The sequence below is a fragment of the Mastomys coucha genome, unplaced genomic scaffold, assembly GCF_008632895.1.
Source record: "Mastomys coucha isolate ucsf_1 unplaced genomic scaffold, UCSF_Mcou_1 pScaffold19, whole genome shotgun sequence".
NCBI classification, from domain to species: domain Eukaryota; kingdom Metazoa; phylum Chordata; class Mammalia; order Rodentia; family Muridae; genus Mastomys; species Mastomys coucha.
The window spans coordinates 10,300,063-10,318,268 of record NW_022196901.1 but is presented as its reverse complement, the minus strand read 5'-3'; the positions used below and the strand labels follow the sequence as shown (position 1 = coordinate 10,318,268).

Below are 18,206 nucleotides of genomic sequence, written 5' to 3'. Positions count from 1 at the left end.
TCATTGGGTGGTCGCGTCATCCCGAGACTTGAGTAAGGATCTCCCCAGTTCCGGGGGTCTTTCAATAGTATGTAAACACAGAAAGTGTTTTATTCTGTAGATGTCCAATATGCTGGGGTTTCCCTTTACCAAGACAGAGAGACAACCATGTGAGCTCCCAGGACTGATTTAAAGCACATTAGGGGCTTCTAGCATAGGCAACCTTTATTTTGTTCCATCTCTAGGAACATTCCATTACTGGGGAACGGAGGTTGGAAGCTATTGCTGGGGAGGTCTGGAAACTGTTCCTGAGGAAGTCTAGGGTTGGTCAACTTTATCTTACTCCATCTCTAGGTACGTTCCATTACTGGAGTGTAGAGACTAGAAACTGTTGATGGGGAGGTCTGGAAACTGTTGCTAACCCATTGCCCTAGCTTCAGACCAGATGGCTTGTCAGCTTTTCATGGTAGGGCAGTTTCTGACTAACTTCCTGAAGCCTGGATTTTTTTCTAGTAACTGACTTGCCTGGGCTTGCCTGGATTTGCCCAGTTTTTAGGCCTAGTCTCCTTGGCTGCTAATTTGAAGCCTGTCATGGAGGCAGCCTCTCTCACTTTTATTTCTCTGATGGAGTTAAAACCACATTGAAATTCCTTTCATATTATCCTAGTCAGGGTGATTATCATCAGGAAAGAAAGTGACAAAAATCCTGGAGAGCATGATAGTGAACAATCATTTGCACATTGCTGGGTATTGTAAACTGGGGCAGCCACTTTGCAAGTCAGCATGAAGGCACCTTAGTTACTTTCTTAATACTATGACAAAAACATCCTTACAAAAGGAAACATAAGGTAGAAAGAGTTGATTTTGGCTTACAGATTATGATGAGAAAGACTTGACTGTAGCAGGGAAGGCCTGATGGCATGAGCAGGAAGCTGGCTGGTCACATTGCATCTATTCTCAGGAAGCAGCAAAATATGAATGCAAGCTAGTGCTCAGCCCAATTTCTATATTCTATATGGATCCCATGTGCATAAAATGATCCTGTCCAGAATTAAGATGAGTCTTTGAACATGAATCAGCATGATCCAGATACTCTCCAATAGGCAAACCTTGAGGGCAATCTCCCAGATGATTTTAGATACTATCAAGGTGACAGTTAAATGTATCTATCACTGGACCTTTCTCAAAAACTCTAAATAGATCTACCATTTGGATATTTACCTGAAGTATGTCAACACAGCTCATGGACCCTTAGAGATCCATGTTTATTGCTGGACTGTTCACAATAGACATGAAATTTACCCAGCCTACATATCCACCAACAGATGAATACACAAAGAAATTTTATTCAGCTGTCAACAAGAATGAAACCATGCCATTTCCCAGAAAGCTTCTGTAATGGCTAGTTTAGTTATTAGTTTGATAGTCTGGAATTACCTGTGAAAAAAAACTCTTCAGGGTGATGATCTAGAGTAGATTGGCCTGTGGGGAAACTGAGGCAGGAAGACACGTGCACTGTTGGTGGCACTGTGGCATGCATGCATTAGTTCACTGATCTTTCTTTAGTGGAGATGAAACATGACTAGCTTCCTCAGGTTTCTGATGCCTTGACTTCTCTTCCATGATTGATTTTTAAAATTGAGTTTTGATTAGTATCTAAATGAGTTTTATTGTGAAATTTTCATGTGTATTTTAAATTTTGTCCTTATTCCTTTTCACCTGTTGAATTTTTTTCATCTATATCATGTGTCTTATTTGAGCTAAGTGTGTAATAGGTCAACTATAGAAGAAAAAGAAAATGGCTTGGGTACATGACTGCTGTGAAATATCAACAGTCTTGTAAGAGGACTGAGCTTTAAGAAACATCCCTGAGACCCAGAACTCAGCAAGACCCTCATAATGAATTGGTGTCAGCTCCTGGTAGAAAATGGATGAGTCACTAGGAGACTCCTCAGACCTGGTCCAACCAGTATCATTGCCACAGCTCATCAGTGGGGCTTTAGAAAAATGGTATACAGATATGACATTTAGAAATTAACATTTAAAATTAAGATCAGAATATATACATTTATGCAGAATGGATGGTAGTATTTACTCATAGGTTCTTCTGAGGACTGGACTATATTAACTATTAGTCACTCTGTATTAAATATTTATTCAAATCACCTATATATTTCAGAGATTATCATCTTGATTTACTAGTAATACATCAGCGATATACAGTAATATAGGAAGCAAAACATTCAACTAGCTAGTAGTTTCTTGCACTTTCTATCACATACTTCAGAAAACTAATTTCAGCCAAGTTCTCAGGGGTCTACTGGTTACAGGTACTTGATATATTGATACATTTTCCACGCCTTGCCTCAGGGAAAGAAGGTTGATTCCTGGTAGATCTATTGAGATTCTTGTTGAAAAGTATAGACAATGCCGACCATGGCTGGATTTCAGATCCAATCTATAGAATGTTGCCCTCTATGGCTGAAGTCCAGGGTAGAAAAGGGAAGTTGGGGGTTGGGGGTGGCCATGTTCTGCAGAGGTGGAGACAGCTCTGTTGTTTCGCTCCTCAATCTGTCAGGCTCCATGTGATAAATGCCAGAAGGCAAAGAAGGAAGAAACTAAAGGCTGAAAAATAAGACACGTTGCAAGGACACAAGATGAGAAAGTGTTAATCATATGCAGAGGCCTTTTGTGTTTTATAATACGCTGGCAGCAGTGGTCCAACCGAACCATGCCAAGGCATTTCCTCTGAGGAGTCAGAGAGGAAGGGGAAGAGGCTGGCTGGAAATACTTGGGGAAAAAAGAGAGATTTGAAGATGGAGATGGAGAGACAGGGAGGGACAGAGAGAGAGAGAGAGAGAGAGAGAGAGAGAGAGAGAGAGAGAGACAGAGACAGAGAGACAGAGAGAGACAGAGAGACAGAGACAGAGTGACAGAGACAGAGAGAGACAGAGAGAGACAGAGAGACAGAGACAAAGACAGACAGAGAGAGGGAGAGAGAGACAGAGACACAGAGACAGAGACACAGAGAGAGGGAGAGAGGGAAGGGGAGGAAGAGAAGGGGGAGGGGAAGAGGGAGGGAGAGGGAGAGAGAAAAAGGGAAAGGGGGAGGGGGAGGAAGAGAGGGAAGGAGAGAGAGTCAGAGAGGGAGAGGGGAAAGAGAGAGAGGAAGACAAGGAGAGAGAGAGAGAGAGACATAGAGACAGAGACAGAGAGAGACAGAGACAAAGACAGAGAGACAGAGAGAGGGAGAGAGAGACAGAGACACAGAGACAAACACAGAGAGAGGGAGAGAGAGAAGAAGAGAGGGAAGGGGAGGAAGAGAAGGGGGAGGGGAAGAGGGAGGGAGAGGGAGAGGGAGAGAGAAAAAGGGAAAGGGGGAGGGGGAGGAAGAGAGGGAAGGAGAGGGAGTCGGAGAGCGAGAGGGGAAAGAGAGAGGAAGACAAGGAGAGAGAGAGGGAAGGAAAGAGAGAGGGAGACAGAGAGGGAGAGGGAAAGGGAGAGGATTTCTTATATTTGAGTCAGGCTCCTACCTGGCTGTTGGTAGGTAATTGTTGGGCGGAGCCTAGAGGAAATGCTAACACTAACAGGAAAAAGTCACTAGGAAGCAGCCATTAAATAGTGATGGAAACAGAATAATGTGGTCAGATGACATTAGCCACCCCTGTCACTGACATTCCAGTACTGCCATTAGAGACATGAATGTAGTGGCCCTGCCATATTTCTGGTATTATTTAATCACAAGCAAAGACTAGATTATGCTTCTGCATATTGGTCTGCCTTTGCCTTTTAAATGAAACCAGCTTATATTTAAATATAGCATTCTCAAATTTTACAAGTTTTTTACATCTGCCTCTCCATCTCATATTTTGTCTCTTAAAAACAGAGTGCATCATCAGCCACAGGAGGAATGGGTTAGTGAATTTACCCTTTGGCTCGTGTTAGTTTACAGGCAATTTTGCTGGCCTGCCTCTGGACCTAGCACCTGCTTTGATCATCAGACGTGCCACCACCACCAGGAGCCAGGTGTGTGCGGAGATAAGAGAACCCCAGTTCTCTCTCTGTCTCTGTCTCTCTCTGTCTCTGTCTCTCTCTGTCTCTGCCTCTCTGTCTCTGTCTCTCTCTGTCTCTGTCTCTCTGTCTCTGTCTGTCTCTGTCTCTCTGTCTCTGTCTCTCTCTCTCTCTGTCTCTCTCTGTCTCTCTCCCTCTCTCTGCCTCTCTCTCTGTCTTTCTCTCTCTCTCTCTGTCTCTCTGTGTCTCCCTCTGTCTCTGTCTCTCTGTCTGTCTGTCTGCCTGCCTGCCTGTCTCTCTCTCTCTCTCTCTCTCTCTCTCCCTGCATGTTTCTCTGTGCCCTCTGCATTCCCTGTCTGTTCTCCACACTTGCCCTCTCTCTTTTCCTCGCTGCCCCCCTTTTCACTGCCCTCATGCTCTGCTGCCATCTGCTTCTCTACTTGTTCACTAGCATGCCTCTGCCCTTTCTCCAGGTCCTCCTCTCCCCTCCCCCAATAAAGATCTTTTACATCAGAGCTGTTGCACAGCATAGTTTGTCAGGGGTGCACCACCTTGGCTTGAGGCAGCCAAAGGTAACTCCTTGCTGCATTATATTTCATTAACAGTTGCTTTTTAAAATTTATTGTTATTGTTATTATTATTATTATTATTATTAATTATTGTTACTACTACTACTACTACTACTAGTATGTGAGAAGTCTCACGAATGCCATGGCCTGTATTTGTGTAGGTTAGAGAACAACCTGTGGGAATCTGTTCTCTCTGTATTTACATTTGTTCCGGGGACTGGACTCAGGCACCAACTTTGCCTATAAGCACATTTTATGGGCTGAGCCATCTTGCCAGTCTCTTGGTCTAGCCTTTGGTTGTCAATAGAACATCTTTAATTTGTCCTTGTAGTAGTGATACTCTGAACAACCCTTGTATTTGTTTTGGTTTTTTGTTTGTTGTTTGTTTTAAGATAATATTGTTTGTTTTAGTAGTAGTGAAAAGTGAGAGAGAAAAACATCCTTACATACTCCTAATTCATCCCAGCCTTTTGCTCACAAACCGGACACTGGAGACTTTTAGAAAGCATTAGTTAATCTGTTCCACCCTGCTTTCTCACTTCCCTTTATTTTTCTCTCTCTCTTCCTTCTTCCTTCCCTCCTCCCTTTCTCTCTCCCTTCTTCTGCTTCCTCTATACACCTACTCTTTCTTTTCCTTCCTCTCTCTCTTTTCTTCCCTCCCCCTCTCTCCTTCTCTTTTTTTCTTCCTTTTCTTTTATGATTGTCATTTAATTTCTTCAAACAAGCTGAAATATCTTGACAGTTTCCTTCTCATTCTGATTCTAGGCCCTCATTTGAGATTTTAATACTTTCTGTGAGTTCAGTGATGACAGTTCACTTTCAGGTCTATTTCTATTTCAGGTTCTAAACTTCTCACTATTTCTGGGACATAACCTAATCAGGATTCATGCTCATTTTCTGTGAGTTTGGATTCCTTCAAGTACTTTGATTAGTTTTGCAATGATATTACAATTACAATGTGTTACCTGAGAATAAAAGTTACCTGAGAATAATTTTTCTTCTCAATCCATGCTCTAATCATACTGAAATATTTTATGGAATATTTTACTATGTAAGGTGTAATAACGATTTTATATTTTACTCATTGACAGAAATATTTAATACCTTATTTTCTGCACCTGAACCAAACGCTAGACCCACCACTCTCCAGTCCCCAGGCTCCTTCCTCTTCAAAAGCTCTAGTCAATTTAACAACGGGGCTGGGGGGGGTGGGGGGGATGGGGGGTAGGGGGTGGGGGGTGCCTTTGAGACTTCTGTGAGCTGTAAACACCTGGGAAGATGGTGCCAATTGCCCAGTCTTTGTGAAAAGAAGCACAAACTTTAGGAAATGCCTTGCTCTCTGTGTGAGGAAAAAGACCTAACTTCAGTTTTCTTACTCCAAATTGCAAAAACTACGTTTTATCTTGAAGAAATATGTTGTTTCTGGGCAGGGAGAAGGGAGTGTTTTCTTGAGCTTCTTAGTTTAAGCAGTTAAGCCATCCTTTTCTTCCCCTTTTTTTTTCTTCTTTTGTCTTTCTTCCTCTCTTCCTGCCTATGCATGGATCTTAAGTTTGCATTCTTATATACTTGGTTATTTTTTTTTAAACATATATTTGAAGTTATTTTATCTCAGGGAAAGTTAGGGCATCCTAGGTATGTTATACATGGTATTTGCTTTTCTTTTAGGGTTAAACTGTCTGAGGCCCAAGCATTCTTTATTTCAACAGTACTTGTCAAATACTTATTCTGTGTTTTACCTACACTAGTCTAAATGGTATAATAATGGTTACCAAAACGTACATGCCACCTACTGAAAACAGAAATTGATCTGTCCACTCTTGTCTTCCTAAGTCCCTGGTAAAGTATTACACACACACACACACACACACACACACACACACACACACACACACTCACACACACACTCGCACACACACATGCACACATACTCACACACACTCATACTCACACACACTCACACACACATACACACATGCACACACTCACATACACACTCACACACACATACACACTCACACACACTCACACTCACACACACACTCTCACACACACACACACACACACACACAAGGAAAATTGGTCAGTTTGCTGTTTGCTGATGATCAATTCTATCTTTTGTTTGTTATTTTTTGTTTTTGTTTTCAAATGCCCAGGTGAAATTCAGAGTATACCGAAAAGAAATAAGAATTTTTTTGGTTTTCAAAAATACAAAGCATTGAGGTTTTTAAAAATATCTGCACATATTTTGTTTCCAGAAATTTTTTCAATTTATTTCTTTTTAGATATTTTCTTTATTTACATTTCAAATGATATCCCCTTTCTTGGTTTCCCCTCCCCCCAAAAAAAACCCCTCCTATTCCCTCCTCCATCCCCTTGCTCACCAACCCACCCTCTCCTGCTTACTGGCCCTGGCATTCCCCTACTCTGAGGCATAGAACCTTCACAGAACCAAGGACCTCTCCTCCCATTGATGACCGACTAGGCCATCCTCTGCTATACATATGCTGCTGGAGCCATGAGTCCCCCCATGTGTACTCTTTGGTTGGTGGTTTAGTCCCTGGGAGCTCTGAGGGTACTAGTTAGTTCATACTGTTGTTTGTCCTAAGGGGCTGCAAACTCTTCAGCTCCTTGGGTCCTTTCTTTAACTCCTTCATTGGGGACCCAGTTCAATGTATGACTGTGAGCCTCTACTTCATTATTAGTGGGGCACTATTAGAACCTCTCAGGAGACAGCTATATCAGACTCGTGTCAGCCTGCACTTGTTTATTTATTTATTTATTTATTAAGATTTATTTATTATTCTAAGTGCATTGTAACTGTCTGAAGGCCTCAGATCTTGTTTCAGATAGTTGCGTGCCACCATGTGGTTGCTGGGATTTGAACTCAGGACCTTTGAAAGAGCAGTCAGTGCTCTTAACTGCTGAGCCATCTCTCCAGCCCCCATTTCCAGAAATTTTTATTGATAAATGAGCGAAAGCTAAATGTAGCCCCTGATGAAATGCACTGGTCATTTTACTGCAATACAATTGTTCCACTGGACAAACATTTTTGGCAGTTTATTAGATCAGATTCTAGTCCCTCATGGATGGCTCTTTCCAGATGTCACCACTAAACCCACAGATTGGCCTGCATCTTGCTAACAATATCCCCCCAGCTGTAATTCTTCTTCTTCTTTTTTTTTTTTGAAATCTTTGGATTCTTTTATTCCATGGCCTTTATTAAAAACACAAGGTAAGCCAGAAGTTTTTTCACTATAGCTTAACTATCAAAAAGAATTTATTAGTAATTTACAGTTAGCCACAAACATGTACAGAGAGTCAATCAGCTGTAACTCTTATTCTCTCAGTTCAGTGGGTAAACTCTGGTCATTGTCTCAGCTGGGCTTGCAGCATGGACACCCGATGTTTTGCAAACTTATATAGAGATTCTGTTCCTTTGTTTAATTTTGTAATACACTTATACCTTTATACACTTATACCTAGTTAATTATCCTTTACTTTTATTTACTTCTTTTAAAAAAATATTTATTACCAACCAGTTTAAAATCATCTCATTCTACAATTCATATTTACATGCATCTGGTGTTTAATGCATATGATGTCTGTGCTAGTTAGAATTTATCAAGTCCTTATACATGTAAACTGTGTTCAGGCTAATGAGTGGTCCAGCTTCTTTATCTTTTAGTTTATGTATTCTTCTATTCTGCTTGAGAACTACTTTAAGTCTCTCTTCCTCTCTTCCAGCTGCTAATCCCTATTAGCTTCCACTGCTTTCTGAATAGGTGACTTCATACCTATTTCACCAAGAAAACAAGAGACAACAGAATGAATCCTTCTGTTTTAACCCTCTTTATACAGAGCTAGTATCTATACTCAATGTCTTGGATTGTCCTTACTTTTTTGCGATAAGGTAGTAATTTTAAGTTTTTCCTGACAATGTATAAATATACTCCTGCCTGGGCTGAAAAATTTGTTGATAAACACAAGATCTCAAAGTTGATATTTTCAGTATTTATTAGTAAGGCTGATACAACAGCCTTTATACAGCACAGTTTACATAAATTATCAAGATACAACTGTGTACAGTCACAAAACCAAGACATGTTTTTACATAGAACAAAACTCAAGACAGATTTACAAGCATTTTGTCTCTACACAATTGTCATTTATTTTCAGGTCAGTTTATACAATCACTAGCCCAAGAATTAGCATTTGTTCCTTAAACTTTTCAGACTGTTGAGTAAACAAGAAAATAATAAAAAGATTAGCAAATCACCAAGAAAGCATGCAACATATCGTCAGAAACGAGACACATCTCCAAGAACTTCATGTTTTATTGGAAATAAATTTTATTAGGTTTTAAACTTTTCTTAGACAAGAAACACCATTTTTAAACAGATGTGTTGTTAAGATATTAGCACACACATTAATCAGTAGTGGGAGCACCTGAGCACATCACAGACACAGTCGAATGATAATCACAGTCACATGCTGACTTCTGAAGGATGGGGCTAGCTCTACCTTTTGCTATGTTACCAAATGTCTAGTTATATACAGGAGAACAGATTCAGAAAATGTTCTCAGTCTACCTATCAGATAAAGAACTTGATTAAATGATTTTTGTTTAATGTGAATCTTCAATAATAGCCACATGAAACATACAGAAAACATCAATATGTCATAGTCAACAAGAATATAGGTATCACTCATTCATTCATTCTTGTGTTACAGTAAAGGCAAATAATTATTAAGGGAAAAGCTCGTGATTACTTATTGAGCTTTCACTTTCATTTCAAACTCAAAAAGAGGGAAAGTCACTTCTTTCATACTTATAGTTATAAACACATGTAGCTGTAGTTGGCTAATTTTGGACTATTTGACATTATAGCAATTAAAATAAGTTTTTAAAAATATCATTAGTTATGATTTAAATAATAAAGTAAAAAAATACTATAAACATCTTTATGATACTTTAATGAAATGAAGCATTGATTAAATCATTTCTAAGAAACTGGGCACAATATAGTAACAAATAATTTATTTTACTTCATATCATTGCCACCACTATTGTTGCTATCACTACCACCAACATCATAACCATTCTATAGTGAGAATCGATATCAGCTGGTTACCAGCTATAATATTCCCAGGATACAACTAAGTCTAGTGTGTATTATTTCCCCAATCAACCTCATAGTTATGCAGAGAATGTATATTTAACTATCATTATCTATTAAAATATGAACCTTATTAAGGATCAAGGGCAATTACTATCTCTTAATGTTGAGTACTATTCTTTTAAAACACAAATGGTAATCAAATGAGTTCAGAGTCACCAAAACTTTTCTTAATATTAAGTAAAATCAGAGAAAACACCAACTTCTTGCTACTAGTGTTATCTGTATCTATAATAATGATTCTATAATTTCCCACCTTTTATAAAAGTTCACTCTGTGCTTTTTCTTCTCTGTTGAAAGAAATTTAGTTGTTAAATTTAGTTTCTTAGTACTAAATTTAAACCAACAAGTAACTTTTATCTCTGATGACTCAGTGGACTAGTAGGGAAATGAAATGTTTCTCACGGTTTAAGTGTTGCAAGAAGATTACTAATGTAGGAATTAGAGATTATAAACTGTACTAAGATAAAAAAGCTAATTCTAATAACATAAAATAAAATAAAAATGGAAAATCATGTATTGTGTTTTTACAAAAAAGTAAAAAAACACTAAGAGCCCTATTTGCAATTAGAAAAGAAATAGTTTTGTGGTGAGAAAGGCTATCAGCATCCCTCAGAGGTGCATTCATATAAGAATTGGTGTTGCATAGAGCAATTCCAGTTACAACCTAGGAGTTTCAACACCTGCAAACGTGGCACACTGGCAGGATCTTTCTCTTTCTCAAGGGAATGCTGGTGCATGATCAGAAGCTCCATCACTGACTCCCTTGATTGGTCTGATTGATTTAACCCCATGGCTAGTTTTTTAGAATGGAGGGGCAACTGTATTAGGAAGCCTTCCATTCTTTCAGGCTTAATAGCTAGCTACTCAGGATGATCTTGCTCTGGTGGTCCCTCTGTGTAAGGTGTAACTAGAACGGAGTAAGCTACCATGCCATACAATCTTTCAGGGAACCCTTGGAGGACCAGTGCTGTAGAACAGGATCAGGGATGAACCAGAGACTACTGTGAAGAGCAAATGGCAGAGCCTTCTGATGTCAGAAGATCCTCTTACACTTCTTCCCTTCTCCCTTGTGACTGATTTTAGGCTTCCTCAAGCAATTGTGTGCTGGAAATATCCATGGCAACCAACCAGCAGATCTAGTAGCCTCTAAAACTGAAATGGTTGCAATATCCTAGCTTTGAAAATTCGCATCTCCCATTCTTCAGTTTAGAAGACTATCAGTGGTAAATCGTATCGCATTGTCTGGAAGGAAGGACCAAAGGTGGAGGGGAGAGAGTGGTGGTATTTTAGGACAACCAATGTAGATTTATATATTGTTTTAATCAGTGTAAGATATACAATTTGTCATATACTGGAAATTCTTTACTCCCAGTGTTTGACATTACTTTCAAATTTAATGTTTTTCTCTAGAATATGAGAAAATTCAATATACAACCAATAATTTTAAGTTGATTTCCTGTACTCCTACTAGAATTTCATCTTAAATAAAGTAACAATTTTTAGCTTAAAAACTCCACAAAGCAATTTGGTTTATTTTGGGTAGGGTTTAGGAATGGGATTATAACCATGTACTTTAATAAATTTGGTGTGACAAATAATTTTTACTTAATATTCAGTCTCTTTCAGGCTAAATGAAAGTTTCTATTTAAATACAAATGAGTTTTGGAACAACTTACTTTTTTCCCCATGCTGATGCTCACCAATAGTTTGAAGTCATTTCTCACATATAAAACTTGAGAACTAAAAAGCTACATAAAAATTAACTCTCAGTTTATATATAGAGCTATATTTGCAAATGTGCTTTCCTGTCTCATATATCTCTTTTTACACCGTTATTTTGGAGGAAAATAAATTTAAATGACATTTGCAAGGTGATATGTACAAAGTAAGTAGTAAAATCAGGACTAGAAGCCAGGATTTTCATCCCAGCTGAGTATACTTCCCACAACTTCTGTGTTACTTTCTTTATTGGCATTGATGGTTGATGGGGAAGAGAATGCTTCACCTTAATGATTCATACATTGGTTGTTTGAGTCTATATTATTAAAGTAAGTCAAATATGAATAATTTCAAACATTGACTTTTTACATTCTTTCCCATCATAGGCGACTTCTAATTGAGATATCACTAGCAAGAAAGCAGAATAGGAGAAGGAACATGACATTGGTATCTGAATTGTCATTATGTAGCCATTGAGTTTAGAGGAAAAAAAACATGAAAAATTGGGAAATGACAAGAGTTTAATCAGTGTTATATGACAAATATAGTTTGTTTGCCAGAACAATAAGTTTACGTCTCTGACAGTACATTATGCAAGAGAAAGGAAATGTGTGCAGTATAATACATGTAATAACAGTTCCTCAGTGATCAAACAGCCCTCTTCTTAGGGCACATGAATTCATCTAGATACCTTGGTGTGTACAGGTGAGGACACTTTGACTTGATGAAAATTATGAAGATTGTAATATTTTCAACCAAGGTACATATTTTGTGACTTAATATTCTTCTTTAATATCCAGTCTCTAATTTTTTTTTTATTTCTAGATAAATACAAATTCACTTTAACCTACTATTATCTTCACTCTTCACTATTTTAAATTATACCAAAGCTGATGTGCTTTTGCCACATAGAATTCAGACCTACTGTTGTACAGCTTTCTAACATAGACATAGGGAAAACATGCACCTTGGAATCTAAAATCCATTGTTCATAACTCTGGTTTAATTTCCCCCATAAACACATTCACCTTCTGGTCCTGTAGAAAACTCAGAATTTAAACTTATGTTGGAATTCCAGAACAGGAAGTTTTATGAGAATATAAGACAAGGAGTTTTTATCTTTTGAAAACCATGATTCATTACATCAGTTTTTTTTTTCAAACAAGATTATGTGTGTATGAGCAATTGCTTTCACACTATATTTCACCATAATAACCTCTGTGCCTCTTTTTTCAGTTCTAGCTCAGTCTGATCAAACACATTTATCTTAAAAAATCAAATCTTCTTTCACAGTTTCTCTTCACAGCTATGAGCAATCCAGTGTCTCTGGCCTGTTTTCATCAGTTTGCTTTCAACATGTGAACTTTTAAAATCTCTTTGTATCCCACAGCAATGCCGTTTGTTTGCTTGTTGTGTTTGATCTCATGTTTGTCCCTGAAAACATAGATCAGCACAGTAGTGTTCAACTACAGTCTCGGACTAAGGCTAAGGAGCCCTGCTTCCTCACCCTGAGCAGTCACATCTTCAGTGTGTTTGAGTAGGACTCACCAACAGTTTGTGCCAATTGACGATTCTTTTTCTCAGATCCACTTTATCAAGCCAGATACAAGCTTCCCCAATCAAGGTCTTCTTCATAAACTTCCCTCCATTAGAGAAAAGTAAAATCTAGAAAACATAGTCAGAATTATATGTGAATAGATAAGCACATATGAACGTCTGCCAATTTTTAAGAAGTTTTTATTATAAAAAGATAACCTGGAAGAAAGAGAGATGTAAGGATGTATTGCATGTACTTGAAAGAGAGCAGAGATATTCTTGTAACATTTATTAATACAAATGAGTTCATATCAACATTTCTATTAGTCTTCCTTTAATTTTACTATATCCCCAAATCACACACACTGAAGGATAGGCAAATATAATATAATATAATATAATATAATATAATATAATATAATATAATATAATATAATAATATAATAATATAAATATACTCATCCTCATTAGATATACTTAAGTTGATGAAAACTTTCATGTTTAAAATCTATAATTTCATGTATAACTATCCATTTTGGGTTTGGGGACTTCATATATTTTTTAAAATCATTCAAGTCCCTATCTTGATATTAAGTTAATTTCAGGAAACTCATGATCCATTCTTGTAACTCTGGCAGCAGTGTGATGAATTGAAAGAGATGAGACATTAGTGAGAAGAAGACCAGGTGAACTACCAAATTGTCATAAATAGCAAAGTAGAGAGCCAGAAGATTTAGGGTGAATGACTATGAGAACAAGAGGAATTCACCCAAAGTAGCAAAAGAGAGTAGTTAACTGGTGGGGAACTGGTTAGTGAATGCGTTAAGGGGGTCCACAGTGCTCCTGTGGTGGTGCTTGTAATGATTAACTATCATATAGTATATGATCAGTATCTAAACACAGAATAACTGAATGGACAATAAGTATAATAATATAAATGAAAAAGTAAGTCAGTAATATATAACACAGTTACCTGAAGTGAATGGCCCGCAGGACTTAGGCTAAATCTAAAAGTTTCATTGAAGGAAGGCTCTCGATCATGTCGGCACACCCTTGTTTTCTTTTTAATAACCTTTTTTTGGGTGGAGATGTTTATCACATATATTTTCACATATAAATCTGAAAATAAGACATAAGCCTATTAAGCACCCATCAATCACAGCATTTTCTCTTGTATGCTGATGTTCTTTCTCACTATGTACTATACAACCATAAGTCATATATAGCTTGTTACAGAAAACATTAAGGGATTATAAATATAAATTCTTATAAATTTAAGTTAGTTTTATTTAAATTAATTGCTGTTTATTATGTGTAGCAATCTAATTTTTTTTCTGCTTTGGAATCGCTTTATTTTTAGAGAAGAACACAGTACATCAATCCTTCCTGTATTTTCTCAGAAACATTTCACAGAACACAGGACAATTTGTTTTAACTGAAAGAAAATAATTAAAAAAAAAGATGCTACACCAAAGGCAGTTAAATGTGTATGCCTGAGTGTTGCTTCTTGTGCTAATCACTAGAAGAGTGTTACCTTTAGTGTGTCCAGATACAGTGAGCTTTTTTTTAATTAGATATTTCCCTTTTTATATTTCAAATGTTATAACCTTTCCTTGTTTTCTTTCTGAGAATACCCTTATCCCCTCCCCCTGCTTCTATGAAAGTGTTCTCCCACCCACCCACTCCCACTTCTGCATCCTGGCATTCCCCTCCACTGGAGCATTGAGCCTTCACAGGACCCAGGGCCTTTCCTCCCATTGATGTCGGATAAGGCCATCCTCTGCTACATATGCAGCTGGAGCCATGGGTTGCTCGAAGTGTACTCTTTAGTTGGTAGCTTAGTCCCTGGGAGCTCTGGAGACTCTGGTTGGTTGATATTGTTGTTCCTCCTATGGGACTGCAAACCCCTTCACCTCCTTCATTCCTTCCTCTAACTCCTCCACTGGGGACCCTGTGCTCAGTCCAGAGGCTGGGAGCATCCACCTCTGTATTGGTCAGGCTCTAGCAGAGCCTCTCAGGAGACAACTATATCAGCCTCCTGTCTTCAGGCTCTTCTAGGCATCCTCAATACTGTCTGGGTTTGGTGACTGTATATGGGATGCATCCCCAGGTGGGGCAGTCTCTGGATGGCCTTTCCTTCTGTCTCTGCTCCACACTTTGTCTCATATTTCCTCCGGTGGGTATTTTGTTCCCCCATCCACACTTTGGTTTTCTTCTTGAGCTTCATGTGTTCTGTGAATTATATCTTGGGTAAGCACACTAATTTTTTTTGCTGAAAGATCTAGATGAAGTCTAGGAAAATGACTTTATCCTTAAAGTAGAAATTAAATTAAATTATTTTTCACACATTATTCTAATATTTTTCCATGCACAGGTGAAATTTTACCTAAAAGTTTCATAATATTTAAGGGATGGCCCTAGAAAACGAGTAGCTATCTTTCATTGATCATTATGATGAAAGTAGATACCTGGTAAATGATCCGGAGACTTAAATTTGTAGGTAATATTTCTGCACTGGAGAATTTCAACTACTAGTTGTTCACCATCCGTTTTCATTTCCTTTTTCAGTGCTAGCTTGATTTCTCCCATTACTTGAGTTTTAGCTAGAAGAATTCAACAAAATCAAGTTGAAGAATAATTAATGCTGCTTATTACATGTTTAGCTTAATCACTGTTTCAAATGTTCACTTGCTGGATTTCATTGAGTATTAAACACTTTATGTTTATGTTATGGATATAATGCACAGTTCACACCCTTAAGGAGTAAATAGCTTCCTGGGGATCACATCATTCGGATACTTATAAAAAAGCATGCTAACCATGATGGTAGGCAAAAGAAATCGTAAGTAGATGTGGTATTGAGCTGCAGAGTCTTAAGTTTTGAAGTGGTAATTGATGATCTTGTAGAAAGAGAAACAAACATGGAAATTACAACATTTTAGTACAACACACAGGGAAAACCTCCTTTTAAAATGTAGTATGTTGTTCACCAACTTCTCTGGTGTATCTTGGTTCTTGTGTTGTATCACCAGGCTTGCTCAAGAATACATGGTAGCACACCCAAATCTTACTGTATAGAGTTTCTATTTCCTGTTTCCTTTATAAAATATAGATGGTAGTGATGTGTAATGAAAAAAGCTGCATAACACAAAAAGTCTAAGTAATATAGACTAGATTCACTGTAGGTTCGCATAACACAAAAGTCTAAGTAATATAGACTAGATTCATTGTAGGTTCGCATAACACAAAAGTCTAAGTAATATAGACTAGATTCACTGTAGGTTCGCATAACACAAAAGTCTAAGTAATACAGACTAGATTCACTGTAGGTTCTTTTTTTTTAAGAATTTTATTATTGAAGGAACTTTTTCATGCCACATCAAATCTGTTGTGACTGCATCAATTTCTCTATTAGCGTATGGACTCATTTACTAACACACAACTTGTCCAGCTATTTACTTTGGGATGAGTATCCTCCTAACAGGATGAATATAGTGTGTATAAAATGCGTAGATAAGTATGAATGCATGTTTAGTTTTAAATCAGAATCTTACATTTCTAAAGCTGATAGATATAATCCTCATAAACAGGACCCTCCCTGATTCCTTAGCAGGACAAACAGCCTGAAAGCAAATGTTTGAGAATATGTTGTTGACATATCCAGACCCCAGCCCTGAGGAAAGCAGCAATGAGCGCAGCCCACACCCAGCCTGCAAAGCCTTGCTCAACCTTTGCACTGGCAACCTGGGACAGCTCACACCCAGCCTGCAAAACCTTGCTCAACCTTTGCGCTGGCAACCTGGGGCACATCTGAATCCCAGCAATCGGAATAAAACGGTCTTGGTGACATACAGCTGAAACTCCGGTGTCACATCTAAGGAATTCACAAAGGTTACATTATCTCTTCAGAGTGTGAAGACATTTCTGTGTTTGCTGGATTGATCACTTTGTCTGAGTCTCAAAGGAGGAAGTGAAACCAAACCTGAATAGGTGGGTAAACTGATTACCAAGTGACTAAATCCATGTCCCCAAAGCTACAGAGAGATAGACAGGTATCCTCCATTTATCAAACCATTTCTGAGACTGGGTTGGGGGGGTGTCTTTTTAAAAATTATTACCAGTATATAATAACTCTAAAAAATGTTGGTCCTTATCATGACATTTTCATACATGAATATAATGCCACTAGATCATATGCACCTCCCATGATCCTCTGTTTTCCCTGTGCCCCCTCTCTGATTACCTCTTTTGGAAAGAGAATTCTCTCTCTAAAGTAAATAGTCAAGCAAGAGACCCTCACTATTTGGAGCCAATAGAAGTGAACAGAAGTGATTGCATTAAAGATACTAAGTATTTTCTTCCTGGGAAATATACATTTATAGGTCGTAGCCTCCTTTTCTAGGCCCAAACTCTAGTAGCCAATGATTTGTCACCTCCTAGCCTTTTCACTTTGAAACACTTGTTAATTAAAGTTCCCGAGTCATCATCTCACTATCGGCTTCCTCCCTGGAAATTTAACCTCACATCCTTCACTGTGGGATGCTTGTAAAGCATTTGATAAGATTCACTCTATTCAAAGATTTTCCAGTTTGCTCTAACAGAAGAGAGAAAAAGACATGTTTACTGAAGTCATCCTAAAGCAGTTTTTTTGAAAAACTTTTCTTCTAAGGCAGACACTTATGTGAAGAAAAAAAAGAAGTCTGTGTGTCTGCTGTCTTCACAGGGTGGGCCTCTGCTCCAGGTCTGGGGAAAACTTTGAGTCCCAGGGCATCACATACATAGAGGATTTGTGATAATACTTTGGAATATGGAATAAATGGCAGGACAAAAATTTTAACCAATTTTCATGTATTGATGTCTTGAAACCCATGCTTTTTTGATTGTATTAGAAGACTAATTTCTAAAGCTTGGAGAAAAAAAATTGAATATTTTCTAAACAATGAAATGTTAAATATTTGAGGCAATAGATCTGGTTAAACTGATTTAAATGTCATCCAAGCTGTACATGAATTGATTCATCATATGGTAGTCTGCAAATATGTAAAATTTTCATGTGTCAATTTACTGAACAGAGAATAATAATGTTACTCAAAATAGAAATAAATGTATTCTGCAATGTAGCACAAACCTGGAGAGTATAAAGTTGTGGGAGCCATGCTGTGCCCACTGAAACCGAAACCAGAGACTCAACTCGCTGGGGGTTTGGAGCCTA

General features: G+C 38.0%; 1 protein-coding gene across 3 annotated transcripts in view; it reads right to left on the bottom strand.

Moving 5' to 3' along the window:
* Positions 1 to 8,558: 8,558 nt before the first annotated feature.
* Positions 8,559 to 18,206, bottom strand: part of Pclo (piccolo presynaptic cytomatrix protein) — a 359,315-nt gene continuing 349,667 nt past the window's right edge. For all 3 annotated transcript variants that reach the window (XM_031380023.1, XM_031380024.1, XM_031380025.1), the window contains 3 exons: positions 15,463 to 15,597; positions 13,968 to 14,113; positions 8,559 to 13,123 (listed from right to left, as the gene is read on the bottom strand). In XM_031380023.1, the coding sequence (XP_031235883.1) occupies positions 12,983 to 13,123; positions 13,968 to 14,113; positions 15,463 to 15,597 (422 nt within the window). In that variant the 3' untranslated portion in view covers positions 8,559 to 12,982. The remainder of the gene's footprint in view (positions 13,124 to 13,967; positions 14,114 to 15,462; positions 15,598 to 18,206) is intronic.